Here is a 15,877-nt window from a genome sequence, read left to right as displayed (position 1 = left end):
TACATAGAAATGGCTTTTTGCACATGTAGGTAACAAGAATCAGTTTTGCACATTTGAGTAAACGTTTTCTCTATTCTATTTATTTAAGTAACTTGCCCTAAAAAGTACCCTTTGTGTTAAAATAAAATACTTTTATTCAATTTAAAACTTACTTAAATACGTTTTTTTAAAAAAATATTTTTATTAAAATAAGTAAATTGTTTATTTTTTCTAAAAATTAATAATATTTTGCTTTATAAAATAAAAACAAAAAATATTTTTAATATTTAATTTTTTTAAAAAAAATCTATTCAAATATAAAATAATTTTTATTTGTTAAAAAAATATTTTAAAAAATAAAAAATAAATATTTTTTTAAAGTCAATCCAAACTAATCCTAAACTTATTGAATATCTCATTTTGTAGTTCTATTTTTAGAATCAAAACTCTTGTATTTAAACTAATAAAAATATTTGATAACAAAAAAATTAATATAAAATAATTAAAAATATCTTATTTAATATTTATTAATTATTTTTAAAATTAATAAATATTAAATAAAATATTTTTTTTTGTTATCCCTCAAATTTCACTATTTTGAGCGTCCTAACATAAAGTAGTCCAGGAGTTGAAACTAAGTCCAGTTTGGATAACTAACTTAATTAAGCTCTTTTTGATAAAATAACTTAAACAATAAATGACTCTGTTAAAACTAACTTATAAATAAGTTATTTTGTGTTTGTATTTTTAACTCTGAAAGTACTTATTTTATATAAAGGGTAAGTTACTTAAATAAATAAATTTGAGAAAACCTTTACTCAAATGTGCAAAACTGGATCTTGTTACCCGTATGTGCAAAATCTCATTTCTATGTAAACCGTGGCAACCCACCACGGTTTCAAAATGTGCATAAACCGTGGTGAGTCAGGGCGGATTATGAGTGAGAAAGCTTGAGTGTAAACCGTGGTAGGTCACCACGATTTACTAAGGAGGGCTGGCGTGCATAAACCGTGGTGAGTCACCACGGTTTATGAAGAAATGGCATTACACATTAAATGCATGAACTCTTTTCTTTTGTGATGTAATCCGCTCACTGTATTACTAGTATTAGGAGATAATAGATAGAATATATCTTTGCATTATAGTATTATTTTGTATATAAAGGTCACCAATTTATACCATTTAGCTAATTTAAATAATATTAGTTTAAATTGAATGAACCTCTTATTAGCATATTTATTAAAAGGTGATAACGGAAAAAATATACCTTTTATATGTTATGTAGTGAGTACAGTACTGTTATAGTACTGTTATGCTGCAAAGAATAACTTACCAATTGGATTTGCCAATTGATGATAAGAAGGTGTTTTTTAGCAATAAATTTTTTATAAGAATTCAGTGTGGATTTATGGTAAACAGAATCTAATGAATAATAATACATAAAAAAATTGTGTCTGTAAGAGGAGTATACAATAAAATCTAACAAATAGGATATCTTATATCTTCAAATTTTATTGTGCCCTAAGGTTTGATAAATGAAACAAAGAAATACAAATAGTACATATAAATAACTTTCAAAAAATAATATTATATTTATAGGATAAAATATGAAACTACAAATTTATAGATATGAATTTAAATTTGGTATAATATTTTAAAATTAGATAAAATATGAAATTTAGGCTTTTTGCAATTTATGAAAAAAATTTATTTATATTTTAATTTTTTCTTTTTTGTTAATCTGCAAGAAGTTTTTTTGGTATTTTATAATTTGTGAGAAGTTGTCTTTTGTTAGTATGTTAAAAAATTGAAAAAATAAACACCCTGCCAAAAGTAGCTATGGTGAGAACTAAGAAGTAGCTGATTTATACTTGCTTAAATAGTTAAATCACTTCCGAGTCTCATTATACATTATACTACCAAATAATTTTATCTTAAAATTAATTTTTTGATAATATATATACTCGTACCAACTATATTTTAGATAATTAATATTATATATACTAAGGGTTTTATGTGTAATGCCATTTCTTCATAAACCGTGGTGACTCACCACGGTTTATGCACGCCAGCCCTCCTTAGTAAACCGTGGTGACCTACCACGGTTTACACTCAAGCTTTCTCACTCATAATCCGCCCTGACTCACCACGGTTTATGCACACTTTGAAACCGTGGTGGGTTGCCACGGTTTACATAGAAATGAGTTTTTGCACATACGGGTAACCAGATCCAGTTTTGCACATTTGAGTAAAGGTTTTCTTAAATCTATTTATTTAAGTAACTTGCCCTAGTAAAAATGAGTTCCTCGACTAGAATGAACCTCGACTGTGAACTAAGTCGATCAGGAGGAGAGTCGAAGTTAGAGATTGTGCGAAAAAAGTTGACTAACGGTTATTTTGAGTTGAGCATTAAGATTTTTTACTTGACTCTCAGGCTTAGAGTGGGGAACATGGTACAAATTTTGGGGAATAAGTTGAAGGACGAACGTAAAAAAGAAAGGAAGTAACTGGCAAGAGCTGTCTTTATAAATAAGAAGATTGAAATCAACATAGACATGCATTGCAACCTACTCTAAGCACTAAAATTTTGCAAAATTTTCTACCACACTGATGCCCGAAAGAATGAAATGTTTGTACATGTGAGTGTTGAATGTCATCACTTAGTTTTCTTTTATTTTTTTCATTTCTTTTTCGTATCTTCTTTTTGCTTGTTCTATGATTTCTTTTATTGCAACTTATTTTATCGTTTCATTTCTTCATTATCATTGCATTTTTCATTATGGTTAATTTTATTGGTTATTTCATATTATTATAAAGTTCTTTACTTGTACTAAGTTCATCGATTAAAGCTTTGCAATCTATTGATCCAATAAAAATACTGATTAAGTAAATTTCAGGTCGAGCTCACTCTTTTGAGAAAGGAATCGTATCTGTTCTCTGAATAAGATTTTGACACAAGTTTATTTTGACACTATCTGTCGAAATCAACAAAAAAATGAGTAAAACAACATCAAATTCATTATCTATATAAAATATATATCAATGTATACATTAATATATAATAATTAATTTAATAATTAATTTTTTTATATGAATACGATAACTTTTTATATTTTATACAACTATTAAAATGAGTAAATCAAATTAAATTATAGTATACAAGTTTTTTGTTGCTTTGTATTTTTAATATGGGGGTAGAAGGTGGTGTTTTTAAATAAGGTGAAAATTTTGTGTGTTTTTTATTTATATGGATACCACAAATATGAGGGTTTTAATTTTTTTTTTTGTTGATAACCACAAATTTGAGGGGTCAGATTTGTGGTTTTAAATTCTTTTAAAAAAAATATAAATCTGAGATTTGAGTTTTTTTTATTTTAAATTTTTTCAATATACAAATCTGAGGGTCAGATTTATTTCTCTATTCCTCCAAATTTTTTTTTTGGTGACTATTCTTCTAAATTTGAAGGTCCGATTTGTTACTCAAAATTAAAAAAAAATTAATCTATATTCAAGAAAAACACACCATTAATTCATGATGAATTACACAATTTTTTTTCATATAAAAAAAAATTAGCCGTTTTTTGTACCATTAATTATCAAAATTAAAGGGCAATTTACTAAAATAAACAAACTGATTCAAATGTTTACCCAAATACATAAAATGGAATTCTCCTACGTGATTGTGCAAAACGAGTTATATGTAATCCGTGGCAAGTTAGCACGGTTTAGGATTTACATGTAAACCGTGGGAGGTTCCCACGGTTTAGGAAGAAGGCAAGGCATGCATAAACCGTGGTAGGTTACCACGGTTTATGAGGAAAAAGAGATGAATATAAACCTCTATGACCTACCACGGTTTATGTAGGAGGAGTGATGTGCATAATACCCTGAATGTTGCCACGGTTTACAATCACTGAAACTCTATATATATGTGAGTGATTCAAGCTCCATAAGAGATCATTTTCACAATGGCAAGTGAGGAAGAGAGTTTTCTAGCCTTAGTGCATTGCTGTGGCAAAATTAAAAAAAGCAAAAGCGAGGGTGTGAAGTTCACTGATAGAGAACCACTGAGTATTTTCATCAGTTCGTCAAGCTCCTTATCAGATTTGAAGAACAGCATCTTGCAGAAGCTTGGCGTGTTTGGTAGCAAGTGGGTGAAGAAACTATACTACAAGATCCCCATCGCAGTTGTCTCGACCGGTGTTAAGTATGATACCTTTGTGGTTAAGGCTGATGAAGATCTTAGGGTTTTGTTCCATTGCGTAAGGAGTTTTCCGGAGATCAGAATCCATGAGTTGTTCGCCAAGTTGGAGGTCGGGGTTGAAAGTTCTGGGGCATCCGCTCCAGTTCCTGGCTCGACTGCTGCCGGAGGTGCATCTAGTTCCATGCCTACCGTCAGACCGTATCATCCACCAATAGCATCCCCTTCATTCGCAGTGGACTTAGGCCGAAGAGAGGTTGTTGGTTCTGTAACTTTGGAGAATGCACCAGTCGATGAGCCTCCTCACGATGTCGGCACTGGGGGTGGCCTGTTAACTTATATGGAAGGCTTTGGTGGACCGGATCGAGTAGAGAACGCAATGTGTGACGATGACTCTGAGCAGGAGCCTGTTGATATCGCAGGGGACAGCGACGATGACACAGGTGCAAATCCACATACGCAGCATATGCCTTCAAGTTCTGCCTCTCAACAGTACCCTCCACACTTCTCGACACTAAACTTGGATGCTCTGGCTCAACAGGAGGACGGAGGTAACATAGTCGGGGGCTCTTCTACAGAATTTCAAATCGGGCAATCATTCCAAAACAAGGATGAAGCTGTGCTGAGTGTGAAGGACTATAGCATCCGGCGAGGTGTTGAGTACAGAGTCATTGAATCAGATCATCTGAAGTATCATGGAAAATGCAAGGAATTCGAGAAGGGTTGTACTTGGTTGATTCGAGTAGCCCTGCGTGCACGCAAGGGCACTTGGGAGGTTAGGAGGTACAACGGGCCACACACATGCTTGGCAACCTCTATTTCGAGTGATCACCGTCAGCTGGATTACCACGTTATCTGTGCGAGGATTCTTCCGTTGGTTAGGGCAGACGCTGCGGTTACGGTAAAGGTTTTGCAAGAAGCTACAGAAGCTGATTACGGGTTCCGGCCTAGCTACAGGAAGGTCTGGATGGCCAAGCAGAAGGCAGTGGCACAAATATATGGCGATTGGGAAGAGTCGTACGCGGACCTGCCACGTTGGATGTTAGGGGTCCAGTCAACAATGCCTGGAACAATCACGGTGTTGAAGACCTCTCCCGTTCGGCTTGGTGGTGAGATTGACGAGTCGACGGTGTACTTTCACCGACTTTTCTGGACATTTCCACCGTGCATTGAGGCATTCCGTCATTGCAAGCCCCTTGTCAGTATTGATGGTACCCACCTGTATGGTAAGTATGGAGGAACGCTGCTGTTGGCAATAGCACAGGATGGGAACTCGAACATCCTGCCGATAGCATTTGCCCTTGTGGAGGGTGAGAATGCAGAGTCGTGGGCATTCTTCTTGTCCAACCTACGAGAGCATGTAACTCCTCAGGAGGGTATCCTTGTTATCTCCGACAGGCATAATGGAATCAAGGCAGTGCTTGAGGCACCGGAGAATGGGTGGCTCCCTCCCCGTGCTTTCCGAGCGTACTGTATTCGGCATGTGGCGGCCAATTTTGCCCTTACGTTCAAAGGTAAGGACTCAAGGAGGATGCTTGTGAATGCTGCCTACGCAAAGACTGAAGCAGAGTTCTATTACTGGTTTGACATCATGCGGACTGAGAATCCAGCAATGTGTGACTGGGCCAACCGAATGGAGTACGACAAATGGACCCAACATGAGGATAGTGGTCGACGGTTCGGGCACATGACAACCAACATTAGTGAATGTGTGAACTCGGTGTTAAAGGGAACTCGCAACCTCCCGGTCACATCTTTGGCTAAGTCAACTTACGGGAGGCTTGCTCAGCTATTTGTGGTCCGCGGACAGGCAGCAGAGGCACAAATTGGATCTGGGCATGAGTTTTGTCAGGCCTTGGTCAAGGCTATTGATCGGAATATAAGGGACTCTAGGTGCTTCACGGTGACGTTGTATGACAGGCATCAATCCGAGTACACCGTCGCCGAGACAACACCAACCGGGAGCTTCTCGCTGGGAAGCTATAGGGTTTCCCTCAAAGATAACACATGCGACTGTGGCCACTTTCAGGCGCTACACTATCCTTGTTGCCATGCCATTGCGTGTTGCACATACTCCCGCCTTAATTGGGCGTCATATGTTCACGAGGTATATCGTATGAGTGAGGTGTTCAACGTTTACAAGCAGGGTTTTTATCCTCCTATCCCTGAAGGACTGTGGCCTCCATATCCTGGGCCAACTATCATACCTGACCCTGATTTGAGGCGTGCAAAGGAAGGTCGTCCTAGGGCAACCAGGATCCGTGGTAGTATGGATCAGTCTCAGGAGAACCAACCTAAGCGCTGTGGGTTATGCCGTCAGCCTGGGCATACGCGCAGGAACTGTGACCAGCGAAGACAGACTGGTGGAGGGTAAGCCTAGAGATCATGCCGTTTATGATGTGGTCTATGTGGTTTTAGTTTTTTTTAGCCATGTATGGTTGGTTAAGTCCATGACTGCCAACATGTTATTTTAATGCGCTAATTTCGTATTAGTATATTGCGTTTATGATGTGGTCTATGTGGTTTTAGTTTTTTTTAGCCATGTATGGTTGGTTAAGTCCATGACTGCCAACATGTTATTTTAATGCGCTAATTTCGTATTAGTAAATTGCGTTTATTTTAGTTGTTTGAACTGGTTTACTTTTGTTCATTAAAAATGCGCATGATAATTCTGAATGAAATGCTGGTTATCATAGAAGTCCAATCCGGTTTATCTACCAAGTACAAATAAACATAACATTATCTACCAAGTACAAATAAACATAACATTATACAAAACCATAAAGATAAGACGTCTCACTAAGATGCTAAGTAAATAAACTGACAAAGTTCATACTGGACATGAAAATATGACATAACTAATCAGAATCCTCAATGGTGTCACTATCATCATCGTCAAACTGACCAAGGAGGTGTCCTCCAGTGCCACACAATGTAGGACGTCTAACTCGCCTCGGCCTCTGATCTGCCGCTGGTGCTGATGGCTGTGGGGGAACAGCGCTAAATGCGGAAGCAGGTGTCCCTCCTAAGGTGAACCAGGGGTCAGACGGGGATGCTGCAGGCTGGTTCAGGTCAACAGGCAGCTGACCCTGAACGTCGTCAATCCGTGGATGCTGATCAGCGACCTGGGCAGGGTCATCAGCCATCTGTGGCCTATAATGGGTACCATCGTCATCCCTGAGCATGTCTGCTATATCCATGTAGAACTCTGACTGAGTAACGGGATCATCGACCTCCATCCCGACAGCCGCCGTAGTAAACTCAGCAAATGCATGTGGGGCCACGTTCGCAAAGAGCTGAGAGCTACTACCCACATCGAACGTCGGCTGATCCATAGCTGACGCTGAAACACCTACATCCTCACCAACAACGTGCTGAGTCCCATCATCCTCAACGGATGGTCCTGGACCTCGACCCCCTGCATGACCATAACCACCAGGCTGACGTCTGCCTCTACGTCTAGGAACACGATACTCCACTGCATCCCCATGCTCAGGTCCAGGGAGGTCCTCCTCCAAACGGTGGGCGAACTCCCGCCACTCTCGATCCGTGGTCCGGGTGCCTATGCGGCGACGGCGATCGACTCGCCTGTTATCTGGTCTGTCGTAAACGTGCACCCTGGGAGGAGCCTGTGACAACCCTCTGTGACGTGCCTCCTCAGACAACAAAATCGGCCTCGGATCTTGGAATGCAACATCCGGGGATAGGAATCTGTGCGCCACACGGCACCACCAATCCAGGTACTCTGATGATGGACCGGGGTCAGGGACTCGATCAACCCATATGACTGACTGAACCCGAGAGTCCCAATACTGATGCCACTCCCGGTAATATGTGGGGAACCAGCGGTCACCACCCCTGCCATCCTTTGCATGTAACCAATCTATGTTCAGAGCCGGTTGAGGGAGATGCTGAACACCGCCGAACTGTGGTAGCACCCTATCTACCTGATGCCACTCAATCGCCGCAAAATATATCAGGCTAGTGAGGGCAGTCCAAAGCCTACGGTGCTCCTCAACTAGTATCTCGGGATGAATAACAGCAGCAACCTCGACAGAAGAATAAGGCTCCCACACAAACTGTAGCAAAACAGTTAGAATGTCGTTAGAACAGAAAATTCTGCATAAACCAATGCAAGTAAGATCAATATCTAAATAACTCACATCATGGACACGCAATCGATCCAACAAAAGGCGTGCAGAAGCTAATCTTTGGGCCCCTCCATCGTTTCTCGGCATAAACGTGGCCCACCTACGAATTTCATTCAAGTGATGTCAAAATGAAGAATAACACATGATGTTGAATAATTAAAGAACTGAAAATATAAAACCAAACCTGGAAGCAAGAGGAAACCCAAATCTATCAAATCCACTCGGCCTAAGAGTGGGAAACCTCCAGAAAATCCAAGACTGTAGAAGCTGAAGCGGCCCAGCCAGGTTAACAACGTTTCTGTTTGTTCCACGACAAAGACATCTATACAACCAGGCCAGCGCAGCCGAGCCCCAGCTATATCTACCCAAGTCGTCCAACGATGCCAAATAAGGCAACCACCGAAGGTGGACCCTGTTTGCATTCTTGTCCGCAAACAGCTGAGAGGACAACAGCATCAGAATATAGGCACGAGCGTATACACGCACGGTCTCATCACTAGCATCTGCTGGGAGAACCCGGAACCTCTCATGGAACCATGTGTAGCACACTGTCATCTGCTTAACTTTACTCTGTGGAGGTAACTCCCCAAACAACTCCCGGAACCACACCCATGCTGGCCTACCGTGTTCCATCAGATTCTCAAACTCGGTCAGACACCCACTAACGGGCTCACCATCGATCGGCAAACCAAGCTGATATGCCACATCTTGCAAAGTAATATTGCACTCCCCAAAAGGCATGTGGAAGGTGTGCGTCTCAGGACGCCACCGCTCAATAAATGCGCTGAGGAGAGGCTCATCGACCCAGAACCACTGACTGTTAAGCCTAGCCAAATGATACAACCTCGCTGTCTCCAGATAGGGTATAATCCGATCGTGTAACGGCATATTCTGTTGTCTTCTGACGCCACTAATAACCCTAGCAGGCTGCAAAATGTGGGTAAAAAAAACCTTCAACATACATCCATCACTAAAACCATCAAAAATAACTTATAAAAAATTACTAGAATAACAATAAAAATAATAAAATTAAATTCTACTAACAATAACCATGGTCATACCAATTTCTAACCTACGAGTAATATTTCTACTAACAATAACAATAATAATATTAATATTTATATAAATAAGTCTAATCAGAATAACAACAAGGATAAACATAAGAAAATATATTTTTACCAACAATAATCCTAACAATATCAATATTTATATAAATAATATTTGTAGAAATAACAATAAGAATAAACAAAAAATTATTCTTACTAACCATAACCATAATTATATCAATTTCTATATAAACAATTATATTTATATTAACAATAACCATAACAATATCAATATTTATATAAATAATATTAATCAGAATAACGATTTAAATAAACACATAAAAAATTAATTTTACAAATAATAACGCTCATAATGTCAACATTTATATAAATAACATTACTAACAATATTAATAACAATGTTAATAATAATAACTTACCTCTTCATCGAGGTATCCTGCCACGTGAGCAACACCATTTAGTCGGTACAAGCGATCCTCAGACTCCACTGGCTCCATCGGATTCCTCCTTCAAACCTTCAAAGCTTTTCCAAAAACTCCTCTCAACACAACAACTTTCAAAATTTTTTGGTAAAGCAAATGAACCGTGAAAGCCTTCAGCGGATTACATATTTATATACTACAACGCATAAACCGTGGGAGGTTACAAGGGTTTATGCTTATGCAAACTTGTTCATAAACCGCGGTAAGTTACCGGGTTTTATACTCATATCATTTTCTTCATAAACCGTGGTAACCTACCACGGTTTATGCATGCAATGCAATGTTCTAAAACCGTTGGAACCTCCCACGGTTTACGTACAAAACCTAAACCGTGCTAACCTCCCACGGATTACATATAATTCATTTTGCACATTCAAGTACCAGGATTCCATTTTATGTATTTGGGTAAACATTTCACACAGTTTGTTTATTTTAGTAAATTGCCCTACTTTTTACTCAAAAAACTAATTTAAACTAACATTTAGTCTATTAACCCTTAATTAAGCGAGTTAATTTGTTTAATTTGTTTAAAGTTTTCATTATTTTTTTAATTTTTTTAAAATCCAATCTAAATATCTCAAGTTTTAACTAATAATTTATTAAATGGACAAAAAATTGGCACAAAATTAATATTTTAGCTCAAATTTTTGTTTAAAAAAAAGTTTTCTATTAAAAAAAAAACAGACCGATTCGTTTAGACGATCAAATTTATCTTATATATGAGTTAGACTTTTATTTTAAAATATTCGTATATAGTTAATATATAATTCATCCAAACTGTTTAATCCAACCCTACTTCATGCGAAGGTCACATGCACATGTTGGACATTATACTACACTATTGAAATTAGCTATGGGATCAGATGAGACTTTGTGTATAATTTAATTAATTATTTGTCAATTTTTGAACCCCAGAAGCACATGAATTTTAAATGAAGGGACATATAGCAGCCATAGTTGACCCTAAAGAGTTCATTATTATAAGAAAAAAATAATAAATTCTTAATTTTTTAATTTAAAAATATATAAAATTTTAATTAATTAAAAATATAAAAATATTTTTAATCTTTTAAAATACGAAATATTTAAATTTTTTATTCAAAATATATAAAAATAAATTAATTTTTCAAAAAGATTTAAATGTCTCGCATTTTAAAGAATGAGAGAGGTTTTGATATTTTTAATTAGTTAAAAAATTATTTATTTTTAAAATAAAAAATCAAGAATTTATTTATTGTTTATTCTTATATATAAAAATTTTAATGAATGATGCATCCAATAATACATCATTAGCAGAAGAAAAATTGAACATGAACTTAGCACCGAGGAAAAAAATGCTGTTAGTAAGAACCACATGACTACTGCAGTTCGTAGTTTAGAATATTAAAGTCAACCAAACGATTAACAGAAAGAAAGATCTTTTACATTTTGCAATAAAAGGATGATGAAGATCGTTAAAAAGACGTGTCTTTTTTTTTTTTTTAATATGAAAATTGACTTGAAGTTTATCTCCTAATATATCTTTTGTGTAACTGAATTTTACATAAATTATCTTATTAAATTTCCGGAAAAGGACAATTATATCTAAAAAATGTTCTGTTTGGTCAACTCAATAATCCAAGTTTATATATGTAGGGGGTTCAACAAAGATAAATGATAACAACAGCGACTAAGCGACTTTTCTTTTAATAGAATCATAATCATAATATCGGCAGTAAATCCAGCAGCGTCTAATTATTGTATTTGTATTTTTTTTTTTTTGGAATGAATACTGTAATTATTGTAATTTTGGTCACAAAGGTAGAGTAATAAAAAGTTGTCAAAAAAAGGCCTAAAATCATAAGCCCAAAGTTCAATAGTAAGCCTAGTGGGTTTAGAGTTCTGTATTCAACCAACTTTCGCTTAAATAAATGTCGGGAATTCGAATCCTGCATGCAACAACCCATTGATCATCTACAAATCCTTAAATGGAACTCAGATCCGCAACGGATTAATCCTATCGAATTGGGAAATTCTGTAAAAAAAAAAAAAGAAGAGTTTTGTATTAAAAAAATTACCGAGAAACATGTCCAAAAAGATGGACGAAGAGAGAGTTCTGTATTCAACTCTCAATCTCTCATACACTTCATCAATTACGTGTTGTATTTCATGAACAAAAACAGAATTAGATGTTGTATTTTAACTTCTAAAGTGGCGAATATTTCTGTTGTTCTGTTTTTATCATAAATTGAATGAAAGGAAAAAAAAAACCACAAACAAAAAAAAATCAATCACCATTTATAAGGTCGAACTTCCTACTCTATTATTTTGCTTTCCATTATGAGTAAGTATTTCATCTGAAAAAAAATTTTGGAGGCAAGCAGTTTTTAGTAATTTTAGCTAGTATTTAATTAGTATAAATATTAAATTATTTTTAATAAATAAATATAATTAATTTATGTATATAAATTTTAATAAATATAACGTTAATTTAAATATATAAATTCTAATAAATATAAATATAAATTATTACTAGTTAAATATTAATTTAAAATTTATATAATATTGCTATTTGATTTGTTCATACTGAAAGGTCTCAAACCTGATGGTCAAATTAAAATCTACCAGTCCACTTAGAAAATTCAAGAACCAAGACATGCTCACAAAACCAAGTCCTCTGAGTTGAAGAAAATGCTTATTCATCAAAAAGATGGCACTAGAGATAGAATGGTATGACATAGTGTGCTTTGGTATTGTTTGTGTGGCCTTTGTAGGTGCATTATGGGTGCTGTGGATGAATGAAGGTGCCTCCAATAGAGTTTTTGAGAGCATGTATGAGAGCCTTCTTGTGACTCAACCTGACAATGAAGTTGTTGTGACCGTTTTGCCCTCTGGCCATGTTAGCACCTCTCAGTTATGGACCAGTTGTTGGGTTGGATTGAACCCTTTCTGGCTCTTACTCACACGTTTCCTTTCGTTTGTGATCATGGTTCTTTTCTTAGCCTGGGATGTTGTCACGTACGATGCAACCATCTTTGTTTACTACACTGAGTATGTTCCTATATTCTTTTCCTCCAATTTATGTACTCTAATGTTTTATAAATATTGTTGGATTTATTTTGAAAGTATTAGCGATCAACCATTCATGTATCTGTTCTTATGAGGAACTTAAATTTTTGAGACAAATAGTATTATGATTACATAATATCAGAGTTTTTATGATAAAAAAATTTTAAGAAAAATTTAGTGTCTTACATTATTCTTATACTATGCATTGAGACAAATAAAGAATCTAATTGTATTTTTTTCAGGTGGACTTTCACATTGGTCATCATATATTTTGGGGTATGACAAGAATAATGTCAATCCGATCTGTTTAATGGAAGTAAGATAATTAAGGCATCTAATTAGCATCTAACTTTGAACTTTACATATGCATTAGATGGGGACCATGGTTTCTGCACATGGATGTTGGAATTTTTGTAGCAAAGCAACCATTGACAGTGTGAAACAAACAAATGGTTCTGTTAAGTTAGAAAGCCGCTATGCAAAAGTGGAGTTTCAACAAAGAGCAGGTTTCTTGGGTTACCTAATGCAAACCACATATCAGGTTGATCAAAGTCAACTAATCAACATACATTGGGTCTTATATATATATATTTGTTTTGGAAAATATTCCAATAAAAATTGATACTTGATGATATGCTTGATTGCCCTTGAAGATCTAAACGTGACTCTGTTGACAGAAATAATCACATTGAAAACATAATGATTAAATGAGTTTGCTAATATATATAGTTTTGAACTGATATTCTGCACATTTTAACAGACATGTGCAGGGGCTGTGATCCTAACAGACGTTGTATTTTGGGTTGTTATAGTCCCATTCTTATCTATATCTCACTTAAGACTAAACATGGTGAGTGTGACTTTAAATTTTCTTTCATTTGATGTGTATTTGTGCATTCAATCTTAATTGGGAATTATCTAGTCATTGCACATCTTAATAAATCTCTGTTGAATAAAGGATACTTTTTTTAATGATTTTGTTGTTGTATGCTTGGCAGTTGATGGGTTGCATGCATGCTTTAAATGTAGTTTTCCTCTTCTTGGATACAGCTCTGAATAATCTCGTAAGTGTATATCATATGCCCAGAAAAGAAAAGGAAATTCCATAATTGTCAAATCATTTATTTGTCTAATAAGGACTAATGATATTTCATATTCTTTATTTTTAGCCATTTCCTTGGTTTAGATTCTCATATTTTGTAATATGGAGCTGTGGTTACATTATTTTCCAATGGGCCATCCACGCATGTGGTTTTCCATGGTACTTTATTATTTGATGTGTCTTTTCTCTTTTGTATATTATTACAGATAGTATTGCTGTTTTATATAATTATTTTTATATGAAGTTGATATTTAAAAGTTATTAAATAATTTAAAAATTTTGACTATATTATTATCTTGTGTTGTAATCTTCTTTCTTATATAACAGGTGGCCATACCCATTTCTTGAGCTAAATAACAAGTGGGCTCCTCTCTGGTGAGTATCATGTATTATGAATTTACGATACTACATAATTTTAAGTAAATAGTATTATATTATAGTATTAATTGAGCAGTATTATGATTCCTCCAATACTATATATTGATATAAACCCAGTCATTATTTTTTATCTATACAATAATGCAGGTATTTTTGCTTGGCGGTAATTCACATACCCTGTTATGGAGTGTATTTCTTGATTGTGAAAGCCAAAAATACACTTCTTTCCAGATTGTTCCCTCATGCATTCTTCAGGCCAAACTAGTTCGATTATAGTTGGGGATCTTATGCAATCGACTCTTGCACAAGTAAACATGATAGGTGTTTCTTTCTTGCAATTTATTATCATGCAAAACTCACGAACACCTTTAGAGGAAAAAATGGATATTAAAGTTGTAATTTGATAACTATGGCTGGTTAAACACCTATGAGGCATGGACGGTGATACTGATACAGATACAATACACAATACAATATGGAATATATGGATGCGCAAATTTTAATTTTTTTTTTAGATAAAAAATATTACATGGGTATAAAATATAAAGTATTTTTAAAATAATTTATAGTAACATTTAATATTATATTTATATTAAAATATAAATTATATATTTTAACTATTTTTGATGTTTTGTTAAGTTTAAAATATTTTTTGTATTAATAAATAATAATATATTATTTTTAAATTTATTTTAAAAATATAAATTAAAGATAAGATTAAATATAATTAATATATAATAATATTTAAATATCTCAATATATATTTAAAAAAATATTTTATATTTTTTATTAAAACATAATTAAATATAAAAAACACATATTAAATAAATATCAAATAAATATCATATTGTGCGAGGTGCACGCGTATTCGATACACAACAACTTAAGAATAGTCCGTGCTTTATAGTTGAACGCAAATCAAAATGTCTTTTATGTTGTAAAATAAATAAAGAAGACGTAATAAATATAAAATAAGAAATATAATTAAATAGCTCTAATAATAATATTTATCATTATTATTATCTCAATATAATAATAATGATTAATATATCTATTAATATTATATGTTGTAATATATAAAGAAAAGATAAAAAAAACTTTGTACAAAGAGAGAGAAATGTTTTACATTTTTTATTGTATATATTCCTTTGTCTCATATCATATTTTTATAGACGTACAGAAGTTTACTTTTCAAATCACATTTATTTTACTTCATTCTAAGGACTTGTTCCTTTCAACATAGAAAATGGGATGCCCATAAATAAACATCCATTCTTATTCTATCCTAGTCACAATACTCTTCTTTGGATGTCCATTTAAGATTATGCCTCGTTAAAACCTTATTAAAGAAAAACCCAATAGAAAAAAACTTTAGTGAAGGAAAAAGAGTACAATATCCTTTGTGATGGGAACTGCCTCAGTAAAATCCTTGTCAAGAAAAATTCAATGGGAAAAAACTCTAACCAAGGA

The 15,877-nt window shown here is 34.5% G+C and overlaps 2 protein-coding genes across 2 annotated transcripts; both read left to right on the top strand.

The window, feature by feature from the left end:
• Positions 1-4,520: 4,520 nt before the first annotated feature.
• On the top strand, positions 4,521-6,554 carry LOC130933596 (uncharacterized). The gene has a single exon (XM_057863221.1). The coding sequence runs from the start codon at positions 4,521-4,523 to the stop codon at positions 6,552-6,554; it is 2,034 nt and encodes a 677-aa protein (XP_057719204.1).
• Positions 6,555-12,513: 5,959 nt separating this feature from the next.
• On the top strand, positions 12,514-14,845 carry LOC130936714 (uncharacterized). The gene is made up of 8 exons (XM_057866853.1): positions 12,514-12,909; positions 13,170-13,203; positions 13,301-13,468; positions 13,688-13,777; positions 13,926-13,991; positions 14,097-14,188; positions 14,357-14,404; positions 14,555-14,845. Exons 1-8 carry the CDS (start codon positions 12,569-12,571, stop codon positions 14,670-14,672), a joined length of 957 nt encoding a protein of 318 aa, XP_057722836.1. The 5' UTR covers positions 12,514-12,568; the 3' UTR covers positions 14,673-14,845.
• Positions 14,846-15,877: the final 1,032 nt, after the last annotated feature.

The sequence above is a fragment of the Arachis stenosperma genome, chromosome 6, assembly GCF_014773155.1.
Source record: "Arachis stenosperma cultivar V10309 chromosome 6, arast.V10309.gnm1.PFL2, whole genome shotgun sequence".
Lineage (NCBI taxonomy): Eukaryota > Viridiplantae > Streptophyta > Magnoliopsida > Fabales > Fabaceae > Arachis > Arachis stenosperma.
The sequence above is the reverse complement of the archived record's forward strand: the minus strand, read 5'-3'. Positions and strand labels throughout refer to the sequence as shown.

What these genes read in the sequence shown, in the direction of transcription:
- LOC130933596 (XM_057863221.1), top strand. Translation starts at nt 4,521, where the DNA reads ATGGAAGGCTTTGGTGGACCGGATCGAGTAGAGAACGCAATGTGTGAC.
- LOC130936714 (XM_057866853.1), top strand. Translation starts at nt 12,569, where the DNA reads ATGGCACTAGAGATAGAATGGTATGACATAGTGTGCTTTGGTATTGTT. An exon ending in TGGTCATCATATATTTTGGG is followed by an intron (nt 13,204 to 13,300) that starts GTATGACAAGAA and finishes CATATGCATTAG; the next exon opens with ATGGGGACCATGGTTTCTGC. An exon ending in CTCACTTAAGACTAAACATG is followed by an intron (nt 13,778 to 13,925) that starts GTGAGTGTGACT and finishes TATGCTTGGCAG; the next exon opens with TTGATGGGTTGCATGCATGC.